The following is a 14,353-nucleotide window of genomic DNA, read 5'->3' as shown; positions in this document are numbered from 1 at the left end:
CCAATGAACTTCCTATTTATTTTAAATATCAAAATAACACAAAGAAATAATTCAATATACAAGACACTTTCTATTCTCCACAAGAACTGAGTTTTTCTATAAAGACATTTATACTTAAGAAACATTAGACAAACAAAATACCTATTAAACCCACAAGATACTTTACACACAGTTGACAATTTACATAGTTTAGATTTTCCCTTGTAACTGCTTTTAAATGTCCTCAATTAAAAACAATAATTATGATTTAAGACAGAAAAGATCAAAAGCATTTCTATTTTAATGTACATCATAAATTTCCTTAATCAGAACAATTACCACACAACACGGAGCAGCTAAATACCCAGCTTTGCATCCTTTTTTGGCAGCCACACTCATCAAGTGTAATATAGTTTTATTTATAGAGATAAGAAGAATCTGATTGTTGAAAGGAAAAAAAACATTATAATTATAGCACAATACATTGACTTTATGCAAGCAGGAATATCAAACAAAGAGGCACAATAACACTGAGAGGTGTACATGCTCTTCATTCAAGAAATGTTTTAGACTCCCCAGCAGTAATGCAAGTGTTGAAATTACTTTTCTTTACCTAAGAACTTGAAAAAGAGGTTATTTTCATCTTTGTGTAACCTCTACACTCTTAATATAATTCCTAATATCTCTTTATATAAGTGGCTGCACAGACTAAATTTGAATTGTTTAGGGGTTTTTTAAGAGTTATAGGCCTAAGATCAACATACAGCAAGTTGAAATGTGAAAAATAAGCAAAATATAAGTACTCTCTCTCTAGTGAAGGCTTCTTTCTCTCATCTTCCACACAACCAAATCCTATTATTTCTATCTTATCAGTAGTACTACTTCCTAAAAGAAAGAGCAGAAAGCATGCTAATATTATAGGGGAAAAGTATCTTAGGTAAAAATAATTTTATAAGAAAGAAAGGAGGACCTTCTGTTAAAACAAAAGGAAATGTGCAAAAGAAGGGGTAGGGTCTATAGAATTGTCTAGGTCAGAGAAGTCATTTAGAAAATTACTCTACATTTTCCATTACTCAACAGCAAGTCACATTTGCCATAATACTACTTAAAATTTTAGAACTAGTTCCTTATCAAAAAATACATTTTTACTCATTTTAAATTTGGCACTAAATCTTAGGACTACCCAAATATGATTCTGATAAAAGTCCTAAATTTTCCTGAGTTCATCAACTCAAGTTCTATAGTTATATATTGGTTGGGATGTGGCTGATCCCAAACTCATCTCAAACCATCACCCCTTGCTCAGTCTACAAGTAAGAAGTCATGCAGTACAGAGCTGTGTGGTTGTGGAAAGTGGTTATGGGGAGGGATGAGGAAAGGGAGAGAGAAGAGTGACAGACTGCTCATTTTACTTGTCAGATTCTTCTAATAAGCATCTAGAGACAGGCCCAGAAGTGGCTACACAGAAACTATAAAGGCCACCAGAGACTTAAAAAAAAAGAAGACATAAATAGTAAAAACAAATGTTGACAAGTATTTAATGCCAATCTTCCTATAAAAACATAAAGCAAACTAAAAAAAAAGCTGTTGCCCAACCAGCAGGCAACATAAACATAACCCCCATAACCAAAAACACAATCAATTATTAACAGTACAGTCTAGGCAGCAGAATCAGCTTGAAGCAACTACAACACTTTGAAAAGGCACAAAGTAGTCAATCCAGAAAACATGGTGAGAAGGGCACTGTCGAAGAGCAAAGGCTCAAAATCTGTCTTTTCATCAATAATAAATGTGTGATGTGGTAAGAAGAAAATTCAAGCTTGTAAACATGCCTGTTTAATTTGTTTGTAATTGTAAAGTAAAAAGCAACCAGTGATACTTAATTACTTATTAGCCCTTACCTAACACTTTGCAGTCAAGATATGCCCACACTGTACAAGGCTGAGAGAAATTTACTGGAGTACTCATTACATGACCTACCATCACTTAAAAGGCAGTCATTTACTAAAGCACCAATTAAAAACCCTATCTTTCTACTCCCCTCTTCCCAGCAATGAATGTCTAAATTAAATATGCAAAGTCTACTACCTTTACAATTGTTTTTTACAGAGATCTTGCTGGCATAAGGGACAAACCCTAACCTTAAATAATATTTTAGACTGCAAAAGACAGTGGGGTTTCTTATAAAGATAACATCAACTTGACCTAAAAAACAATGCTAAGACAAGAAAAATTTTGACAACATAGTGTAAAAAAAAGCTTATTATTCAGCATTTAATAGTGTTCACTAAAACACGTAACATTCAATTAAACTGAGGAAAACTGAGTATTCTTACTTGTAATTGGTTTGTCAGTACAACATTCCCAGAGTATTTTCTTCTGCTCTTATTTTTATACATAAAATACAAGCATTTAATACTTAATCCCAGCATTCAAACTAACGAAATTTTTAAAAATCCATTATCCTCAGAATCCAACTGTGCTTCTTTGGACAAATATTAAAACAGTAAAGAATTTAAATTCTTTAAACTATCTAATACCTACTAAAAATCTTTGGTGCATTTAAGTCAAAACTGATTAGGTTAATAAATTTCTGCACTTGATAAATTATTCAATTTACAGTTTAAGTGCTAACTGCTAGCTCCTAAAAATTAAAACAATAAATTATGCTCATAAAATAAAAAATTCTCATCGAGGCTAAACAAGTCATGAAATTCAAAATTCTTAGTTACAAAATAAATGAATTTTAGATTACAGAAAGTTCAACTGAAAGAGAAGGACCTCACTTTATACTTTTTGTGCCAACTTCCTTATATACATTCAGTTTGCCCAAATCCATGAAATTTTCCCAATTAAAATTTTTCTTATATGTTTGGAACTCAGAGGCAGCAGGCTGCTTTTCTTGTTTACCTATTTCTTTCTAAGAAGTATACTACCTTCCTCCCAGACTGAGTTAGGATTAAGTGAGAGAATGGAGTGCCTGGCACATGCATTGTAAGCACACACTAACACCACCTTCTTCTTTCTTTACAGGTGGCCCTGCCACTTATTGATCACGTGAGCCTAGTGAGTCCTTGAATCCTGCCCTCAGATTCTTGCTTTCTAAAATGGAAATACATCATGTCCTTTCTACTTCAGAGCTGGTCATAAGGTTCAAATGAGATAACATGTGAAAATGTTTATTAAAACATCAAATCACTATTCAAGTTATCTACAATAGTAACAAAATACAATTATTCACTTTACTTAAGAGCTATATTCCAGGTAAGTTCTATGTAAACCCTTATCTACAATTAAACCATTATATTTAAAGCATTAGAACATCATTATTAAAAGAACCCTAAATACCTTCAAAAAGCAAAGTTTTCTTTTCAATGTGAAAATGAAATATTCTTTTTCTGCCATCAAATATACAAACATACACACATACATAGTTTGCCTTTTTTATAAGTCCAAATTTTTACATTAGCTTATATATAAAGCTGAGTACTTTTAGGTATGATTTGTTTTCATTATACCAAAATTTTTAGTCAAAATCTCATCAGTCTTCATGATAAAAATCATAAAGATGTACTTTTAACAGACAGGTCGAAAGACTAGTAGACTCACTGTACCTCATATAGTCAAGCTCTAACGTGTAAGTACCCCAGATACAAAGTAAATAAGGATGCTTAAATATAAGGAGCAACACAGCAATTACATATGCTGGTCCTCAAATAATTACACCCAAACCTTAGTAATGAGGCAAAACTTAGGCTGGTTTTATTATTTATTAAGAGCTACTTTGGTTAACTGCCTCAATTTTCAACATTTTATCTTGTTCTGTTATACAAGATATGGCAAATGTTCCTAGAAAGTACCTTCATTTCTTAAGTGCTTCAATAGTTTCCTCTATTACTAACTGGTTAAATTTTATTCACTAAAAGATCTTTATTTTATTTGTGATTTTTTTTCACAAGGGCTAGGCCAGACTTTACAGTTTACACACAAGAAAGTGCTTAAAGCAATGAGGAGTGTAAACAAAACTGAAACAGAAAACTTTTAGAATTATATTTTCCAGTAGTTTACATACAAATGGCACCTTAATAATAAATCAACCCTGCCTAGTCTAATACTCAAGCAACCCCACTAGGAAAACATTATCCTAGTTTAAGTGTAAATTGACTTGAAAAAAATGAAAAGTGCACATCTCTAAAGGTATTTTATAATTTTGACTTTTTCCTCAATCAGTAAGGTTTTCCTGTGACTGCTCTTTCCTTTCACTAAGTCCTCAACTTTTGTTTCATACAAAAATAAGAATCAAGAATAATTACAGACACTGGGCATATATGAAAGCAAAAATAAAGATCTGAATTGTATGTAAATCTGTACAGAAGTTATAGTTCCATTCAATTAAATGACACTAAGTTAAATCAGGCACAAATCTGAGAATGTGTCTGGCACTTTTTCTATTAGACATGAAGTATTAGGTTCTGTTTCCCAGTTTCAGTTAGCTAAAGTAAACAAAGCTGAAAGTAATGTGTTCAATTAAATGCCATTGATTAGTCATAACTGCTCCTTTCTAGTGATATGAAGATATATGCTGTGATATATATTAATGTTTCTGAAATAAATGACAAAATACAAAAGGCAAACTTGAAGATACCTAGTGAAAACTCTTATTTTTCTTTTAACACATTTCAACTTGATAATTTAATACCTAGACCTACATTTGCAAATATTTGTACCTCATCATAACTGAAGTACAGGCAAAATCCAATTATCAGTTCATTCCCACATTTCATTTAACATGCTAATCTTACATTAGTTAGCTTTCCACTTTGAACTTCTCAAAAATCCAAAGTATAATGATAAATTAAAACTATGGATAGGTGGCAAGACAACACAGAAGCATCCAGGTCTTTCTTATACATTCAAATTCTTAATAACAATTTTTTAAAATTTAGATAAAATAATGCACAGTTATAAAAAGAAATAGTTGTAATTATCAGTATACTCTTACATTCCCTCTTAAAGGCTAGATGGTCCTTAACTTACTTGTAAGACAGGGAGAACAGAAAAGAGAGATGAAAGTAAGAAATAAAAATTTGCACTGATAATTAAAGAAAATCGTATAAAGCCAATAACTAATAATTCTGAAAAGTTTGAGACTCATTAAAAATAGCACTAATCTTTAAAATATGAAAAAACGTTTACTTCAAATAGTATGCCAAAATGTATTCAATATTCACATGTTCAGTCAACAGAGACAGTTTTCTTGATTTGAAGCTGTTTTGAGGACTTGAGAAACTAGAGAAAATGAAAAAAAAGTAGCAGCCTACTAATTTAAAAGCCACTAGCTTCTAGCTACCATTAGCACATGACCATCGAAAAGTCTGTGGAATGTTTACTCATGAATGATGCTCGCTAGTGGAAATATTTTGAACAGCAGTAGTGTTATCAAGGCCCAGTAATGTTCCAAGATAAGACTGTTCTCTGGGATCTAGCATTTGCTCAGGTCGGACTGGATGAACTATATTTGCAGGTTGAGGAGTAAGAGTGTATTTTTCCAGAAATGTTAACTCAGCTGCACGTGGATAATCAGTTGATTGTGGCTGTGGTGACAGGATCTCATGGGATGATGGTGGAAGGGTGCTTGTGTGCTGCACCAAGTCACTGGGAGTGTCAGGCATCTGAACCGGGACCAAGGTAACGGGAACACACACTTCAGATACATTCTGTAACATAGTCTTGGCTTCTGATTGATAAACTTTGGGCTGGTCCAGATATTGTTTTGTTTCTGCTTGAAAGATTTTATCATCAGATGAATACTCTACTGGCAAGGGCACAAGTTTGTCCTCAGAAGTACTGAGAGGATCATCAGGAGATTTTATCCCATGAACATGGTCGATGTGGTATTTCAACTTGTCTTTCCGCTTAAATGTTGCATTACAGTGCTGACAGTTGAAAGGTCGGGCATCAGAATGAATAACCAGGTGTTTTGTTAAAGTTTTCTTAATTCTAAAAGACTGATTGCAAATTTGACACTTGTACGGTTTTTCACCTGCATGAACAAAAATGAAATTGAATGTAAAATGTGCCCACTTGATTTAAGCAGCAAATTTTCCATATGCACACTAGCAAAATCTTGGTAAGAACAATATTCTTGTATACTATTACAAAATGAAGACTGTAAACTCATAATGAAAATGAATTCAACATTAAATAGATCTAAGTTAAATTCTGAATACATCTCTCACCAGCCAATCACTGAGCAAGCTAACCAACTTCGAAGCCTAGTTTCCTAACACAGAATAACAATACTCCCTAAACAAGAGAGTAAAGTAATAGTGTTTTAGCACTATACCTGGCACATGACAAGTGCTTGATAAACCTTAGCTATTAATATTATTGCTTACTTTATTCCCATTATAGCCCACAAAGGTTTGTTAGAACTGAAACATTTGATTTCCTTCTACCCAAGGAAGATAACAACCAAAACAGCAACTCTGTTTAATCCGGTTCTTTGGTCAGAATGAGAAGTAGTAATACTCATCTCTAGCCTAAGGTCAAAATAAGAAAAGTTCATCAGGGATAAGAGTAAGAAAGCTAGATCAGTCTCTAATTCCTTCTGAGTCAGGTTCTTACTATACAGTTTAATTTTGTTTTCTATAAAACATTTAAAAATCTTAGGCTAACCAATAACCCCTCAAAGACACACTTGTTCTAATCCATGGAAACTGTGAATATGTTGCCTTACACAGTAAAAGGGACTATAGGTTGCTTAATGGTAAGATCTTACAATGGGGAGATTAACTGGATTATAGAGGTGGACCCAATGTAACTGCAGGGGTCCTAAAGCACAGCTAATAACAGCCCAAACTGCTGGCTTTAAAAACGGAAGGAAGAGCCAGGACCCGAGGAATGTTGTGGCCACTAAAATCTGTGAAAAGCTGACCACTCACAAAATAACTAGAACCTTGGTCCTGGTCCTACGACAGGAACTGAAATTTGCCAATACTATAAACAGCTAATGGATTCCTCCTTTGAGACCCCAGAAAGAAATACAATCCTACAGACACCAATATTTTTGCCTAATGTCAGACGTACAGAACTTTGAGATCGGTCATCAATCAGTGTTAAGCTGCAAAGTTTGTAGTAATTTGTTATAGAAGGCAATAGAAAATATACCCAGACATGTTAGTACTGCAGTAAGCATTAAGACATGAAGCGAGAGCACACAAGGGAGGGGTGAGGATAGGTAAGACACCTAAAAAACTAGCTAGCATTTGTTGCCCTTAATGCAGAGAAACTAAAGCAGATACCTTAAAGCAACTGAGGCCAATAGGAAAAGGGGACCAGGAACGAGAGAAAAGGTTAGATTAAAAAGAATTAACCTAGAAGGTAACACCCACGCACAGGAAATCAATGTGAGTCAATGCCCTGTATAGCTATCCTTATCTCAACCAGCAAAACCCCTTGTTCCTTCCTATTATTGCTTATACTCTCTCTACAACAAAATTAGAGATAAGGGCAAAATAGTTTCTGCTGGGTATTGAGGGGGGGAGCGGGAGGGGGTGGAGTGGGTGGTAAGGGAGGGGGTGGGGGCAGGGGGGAGAAATAAACCAAGCCTTGTATGCACATATGAATAATAAAAGAAAAATGGAAAAAAAAAAAAAAACCAAATGAAAAGAATACATGTTCATTGTTATATTGGCTTGTTGATACCATTATCTTCATCTTTCCATTTCAAACATCATCATCAATTCTCTAGAAAAGAGATAAGTACATTTTTAGTAGAAACACTAATCTCTATTATTATCTGTTAATACTTTGTAGCTCACAAGAACCTTCAAATCCCATTAACAGAAAAATGTATGTAGATTAGGATGCTGGGATGTGGTGCTATTTGATTTCTACTTGTTTCTGGACCAAGAACATTACTGATGTCACTAAAGTGGAAGGGAAGCAGGCAGTAATACAAATACTACTTAATATTTGTATATACAAAGGAGCAACACTTCGGAAATCAAAATATTTTTAAGTTCATACAGAAAAGACTGCATCTAAAATCTGATTGTGCAGCTAAATACCTGGAATCAGAGATGATATGAAAAAGTTCAGAGTGTATGAAAAAAGCTTTTAACAATTGTAAAATTTCTTAAGAACTATAAAGTTCTTTCTATAAATCCTAGCATCATCACTTCTCAGGCAAGGAGATTTTATGACTGCTGCTGAAAAGAAAAACAGTACCACAATTTGACTGATAGAAACAAAAAGCATAGTTAATTTTTTAAGGGAAAATGATTCATTCCAATGTTCTCCTTTGGCATAGTATTAGCCATTATGGTTCCCTCTGTGTCTTCATGAAAAAGATTTTAAAATGCAGCGGGTTTTTCTTTCTTTTTCTTTTTTCACTTAACAGTCAGTTTAGTGTGCAACAAATACTTTCAGAAAAAAAGGATAAGAATGGGTATACTACTTTGAAAACTTTCATTTTAGACATTTCATTTTCAACAGAGAAATCAATTTAGACTTGTAAAAAGACAAAAATCCATTAAATGAAATGTTGACATTGCAAATACATAAAACAAGTTTAGAATGCTTAAAGATACGCAAGTAGAAAAAGTTAAGACTATGAACTTGAAAAAGGAGAAACAGGGCTAGAGGAGTGAATCAAGTGATAAGACTTCCTGCAGCAAGCACAAGCAAGGCCTTAATTTCAACCCCCAGTACTACCAAAAACAGTAAGAATAAACACAAAAAATAAAACAAAGGAGAAACAGAGGAAAAAAATTATTTCTACAGTGAGTCTTCCTATGTAAAATTATCTATATGAATCCAAGTTTGGTACATCTCAAGACTGTAAATCAAACACCTAAAGCAACCTACAGAAAGGTCTGTCTAAGACTTACATAATGAGTTTATTAAGAATAGAAGGAAACAAAACACTCAAGAAAAAAGAGATTTAAGTACTTTTCAGCTAAAATCATAGCCCTTGAGTTTTTAGAAACAAAAAAAGTCATCCATAGAATCAGCTATATTTTGATATTAAGACTTAATACTGAAAAATATAACTTAAAGGATTTTATTTCAGACATGATAGAGTAGTTTATGTATCATGCCTCTTAGTGGAAATGGGGGGAAAAGGGGAATAAAGATTTTTAAAATAACCCAAAAAGCAGGTGGGTATGGTGGAGCATCCCTGTTATCCCAGCATTTGGGTGAGGCAAGAAAGAGTTCAAGGTCAGCCTGGGTTACATAGTCAATTCCAAGTCAGTTTGAGCAATACAGCAAGACCCTTCTCAAAAAAATAAATAAATAAAATAAAACAAGGCACAACCAAGTCAGCCAAAACTCAAGGAGATAAGATTCTATAGACAAGGGAAGTATTGAGGCAGTGGAGGTACTTTCTTCCCTCCTCAGCACACTCTCAGATGCAGTGTATAGGTAAAGCAGGAGCCTAGGTCTTGAGAACTCTATTATAATCTTATGGAAAGACAACTAAAGGGAAAATGGATAACAAAAACACACTTTCTTCCCTCCTCAGCACACTCTCAGATGCAGTGTATAGGTAAAGCAGGAGCCTAGGTCTTGAGAACTCTATTATAATCTTATGGAAAGACAACTAAAGGGAAAATGGATAACAAAAACACTTGATTATAAAAGAAGACAAGAGAAAGCACTATGGAACAGATGGCACAAATACCATGACAACAGATTCAAGCCTAGATAAATGAGAAATCACATATAATGCAAATGAACTAAAAATTCCAATTAAAAGGCAGAGATCACTAAAATAGATAAAACAATACCCAAAGAAACACATCTTAAATACAAATTAAAGGGAGAGAAAAAAAGGTATTCAATAAAGTTATAAAAACTGGTTATTTATACATATCCAGTAAATAACATCAAAATATATAAAACAAAAAATCTAAAAATCAAAGGAGAAACAGACAATATACAGTGATGGTTAGGTTAGAGACTTTAATTTTTAGATTAAGTACAAAACATGTAAAAAGAATGTAGAATGTTTAACAATTGACTGTGTTCTATGACAAGAGTGGAATTAAACCAGACATCAGTAACATTAAGCACTTAGAAAACCATAAATATTTAAGAATTGACTAATACAGTTCCAAAATAAACTATGAATGAGAGAAAAAAACAGAATAAATATTGGAAAATATTTTAACTGAATTATAAGGTAAATATTAAATATAAAACTTGAGGTATGAAATGTGACTAAAACTGTGTCTAGAGGATAACATAGCTTCAGAATGCATACAGCAAAAAAAAAAAAAAAAATGAAAGGATAAAATTTAGTAACTTAGGTATCCACATAAAAATGCCATGTAAGACAGAAATTAAGCCCAAAGGAAACAGAAGGAATTCGAAAGACAAAAGAAGAAATTAAATTCAAAATAAATCAACAAAGAGAAATAAATCAATGAAGAGAAAAATCTGCACAACTCAGTGGTGCTTTTAAATGATGTAAACAATAAATCTCTAGCAAGGAAAGATACATTACCAACAGCAGGTTATTACCAATAAAGGTTATCACTGAAGAGCTCATAATCACTAAAAAGATGAATTCTGCCAATCAATTTGACATTTTAAACAGAATCCCTTAAAAATAAAAAAAGAGAAACTGAGTATCTCACAGCTCTGTAACTATCAAGACTCTTTAGTTAGGCTGGGGATGTAGAACAGGAAAGAGCGCTTGTCTAGCACACACAAGGCCCTGTTTTCAATCCCCAGCACTGCAATAAGGAAGACAAAAAGAAAAAGGAATCTTTAACTAAAATTTGTCTCTAAAGAAAATAACAAACACAACAGAGGGATTTACTGGTGAAGTCTTCCAAACATTAATGAAAACACAAATTCTTCCAAGTAACTCTAAAAGCTCTACTATTTCCCAAGTCATTCTTTGAGACTAGTTTAGTTGCGGTTAAAAAAAAAGCTTGTCATAAATTTTCTAAGGAAAACAATTAAGCTTATTTTTAAAGTGCCTCATGAATACAGCCCTCATGAATAAAAAGAACACTAAATGTAAGCAAACTGAATTTGCATTATCAGGATAACTGACCATGAACAAGATGTACTACATTCTGAATATAACATGACAGGATGAACAGGATAACGCATCAAGAATCAATCTGGCTTTAATTCCAGAGATATGAGTTTTATCATTCAAAACTCAATGTAATTTACAACATTAATAAAAATTTTAAAATATGATCATCTCAGTGGATGCAAAAAAATATATAATAAAATTCAATACCTGTTCATGACAAACACTCTAAAGTAGGAAAAAGTTGGTAATTTCTTTATCTAATCAATGGCACCTACAAGAAAAACTAGAAAATATCATGGTAAGCTGCAAATTATTGACAGATTTTCCTTTAAGACTGAGAATAAGACAAGGATGTCTGCTATCAATGTTTCTATCTGTATACTACTAGAAATGTAAACAAGGCAGTATGTACCCCACTTAAAAAAAAAAAAAGAGCAGGAAGAGAACACTGTCATTATTCACAGATGATATTTGTATACTTAGAAAATCCAAAAGGAAAACCTAGAGATAAAAGATTAAAAATTAATAAAAATTAGCAATGTCACTGAATAGTCAGTATACGAATATTCTGCAGAAATGTTCATAGAAATAAAATATAAAATTTAAAAACAAGTTCAAAATTTCATTCAAAAACATGAAACACCTAGGTATAAATCTAAAGAAGTATGTGTAAGATACTTATACTCAAAACTGAAAGAAATCATTGAGGAAAAAATTTTAAAACACATCAGTGGAGGGATATACAGTATTCATGGACTGGATCATTCAGTATTGTCAAGACAACCAATAAAGGAAAAATTAATGCATATGCATGGAAAGACAAGAACAAAAAAAATGCTCCCAGCAGCCTTACTCATAATGGAGCCAAGTAAATACAAGCCGAGTCCATCAAAGTACATATATTCATAAGATAATAAAAGCAAACTACTGCCATAGAAGAATCTCACAGATACAATATTGGCTGAAAGAAGCCAGACCAAAAAAAAGTACATACTATGAGGATTCATTATATAACATTCAAACACACAAAACTAATTTTTTAAGTCAAAATAGTCATTGTCTTTGCATGGAGGTTACTGACTGGGGAGGAGCTGCTGAGTTCTGGTAATGTTCTATATCTTACTGAGTGGTGGCTACATGGATATATTCATTATAAAAATTCACTGAGCTGTTCATTAAGATTTGTGTACTTTATGTGCGTAAGTATTTCGATAAGAATAGAAAACAATTAATCTTGAACAGCCTTTCACCAAGCTAAAACCAAGTCCTAAATTTTTGTGAGCTTTATGCTGATTCTGTGTTTCAGTCAATCATCTACTGAAGAATACATATATTCAGTACTCTGAGGATTACACAAAATCTTACAATTTCCAAATAATTTCTCTAACCGTTTAGTTTAAAACAAAGAGATTAGAGGACAGTCATAGGAAAACTAGTAAGTTGATCCATTCAACAAATATTTATTAAGTATAATGGACCAGTTGCAAGCCATAGGCTAGGCACTGATTACATCTACTCATTTAAAGCAATTAGGTGTACTAATGTACCCAAAAGGAAACTAATCTACTGTATGATACCTTATATATATGTGCAGAAAGGACATACTTAACAGAAAAGAAAATCTAGTTAAGGGGATTCCAAAATAAAACCAAGAAATTGGCAGCACATGTAATGTATCCTAACTGCAGAAAACAAGGTTGTTCTGGTCACCAGAGAGGTATACTGCTATGAAGGCAAAGATAGTTCAATACCCTTTGAGCTCATGGCAATGAGGACAAATGTTTATATGGATAAAACTGCCATGAAATTACTACCTAATTTTACTCTGCATCCATAGCTGGCAATTTTCCTTCTGATCAATACATTTATTAACTCTTACTTCCTGGGTAAGGGCACCCTATCCAGTAGACATTAATATTTCTTTTTGTCTATAAGTTAAACTAATAAACTAACATTTTGGTCACATGGTTACCATGAACTATACAAACTACACACATTTCTCACACACACACACACACACACACACACACACACACACAGAGAGAGAGAGAGAGAGAGAGAGAGAGAGAACTGAGTTTGTGGAGCTCTAAATCTCAGCAATGAATGAGGGAACGTGGTAATTAGTTCTTGGAACTCTATGTCCTGTCTGGGTACCTGCTGATTATTTAGGAGGTGACAAACAGTAGCCTGTAGGCCAAACACAACCTGCTGCCTGTTTTGCCAATAGTTTTCTTGAAACACAGCTACATTAATTTGTTTACACACTGCTATGACATGAAAGCAGCCATAGCAGACACAGTTGAGTGACGTAGTCTGGCTTGCATGAGCCTACAATGCTTGTTACCTGGCCTTTCATAAAAGTTTGCTGACCCATGCTTTAGATTATATCTCCCAGTCATTCCGTAAGAGCAACAGTCGTCATTTTATTCTGTAATAGAACTCATTTCCACAATTTTTAAAGGGCAGAGGAACTTGTCTCTAATTCCAATGAACTATGAAATAGCCAAAGACAGGTTCCATACTGTCATCAAAATCAATTAATATAAATCAGTGCTTTCAAAATTTTTAATGCCATTCACCCAGCACTACAGCATTTCTCCTTTATAATTCTTAAATCATCAATGGTCTCAGGTTAACTTTCTGTAAGTTCACTGTCTCCTTCAAGTCATAATTCTATTGAATTTTAACTTATTACTGATGTGGAAGATATCATTAACTAGTTTCTTCATTTTATAGTCCTATGTATGTACCCCAAATTATAACATTTTCACTTGGAAAAGTGAAATTTAATAACATTCTATCAGTAAGAAATCTTCACTATCAATTCTTTGGTATTTAAATTGCCAAAATTCAGTTAGTTTCCATTTATGAAATCAATTCATTCTATTCTGGAACAGCAGTTTGAAAAAAACACAAATTGAATACAGAGCAAAGCAGTTATAAATGCATAAATGGGCTCCTTTAAAAAGGAAATCTTAATTAAAGATAGTGAAGACAAGACTAAGATGATATATAAGAAAAAAAATCAAATATTCTGTATTTCAAAATGTAATTGTGCTCTCAAAGGGAAAAAGGAAGATTTAGAAGACGACAGTGTTTAAAATGCAGCTTAAGCAAAGTATTCTACTAAAACTACCTAGAAATCACGAATGGTGTTGTAAAATGGAAAGCTAAATGATAGTAACTTGGAAAACGAGACAATGAGGCCTATGACTCCTTCAGAAAAATGAAATAAAAACACCAATAACCAAAACCTAAGAAAATGAAATAAAGGAGGAACCATAAAACAAAAGAAAAGGAGTACGAAAGCGAAAG

General features: G+C 33.1%; 1 protein-coding gene across 5 annotated transcripts in view; it reads right to left on the bottom strand.

The window, feature by feature from the left end:
- Positions 1-3,142: 3,142 nt before the first annotated feature.
- Positions 3,143-14,353, bottom strand: part of Zbtb41 (zinc finger and BTB domain containing 41) — a 38,676-nt gene continuing 27,465 nt past the window's right edge. For all 5 annotated transcript variants that reach the window (XM_020174108.2, XM_074048723.1, XM_020174106.2 and 2 more), the window contains one exon: positions 3,143-6,022. In XM_020174108.2, the coding sequence (XP_020029697.1) occupies positions 5,370-6,022 (653 nt within the window). In that variant the 3' untranslated portion in view covers positions 3,143-5,369. The remainder of the gene's footprint in view (positions 6,023-14,353) is intronic.

This window comes from Castor canadensis, chromosome 11 (assembly GCF_047511655.1).
Source record: "Castor canadensis chromosome 11, mCasCan1.hap1v2, whole genome shotgun sequence".
Classification (NCBI taxonomy): Eukaryota; Metazoa; Chordata; class Mammalia; order Rodentia; family Castoridae; genus Castor; species Castor canadensis.
Note: the sequence above shows the minus strand (reverse complement) of the source record. Positions and strands in the feature narration are given on the sequence as shown.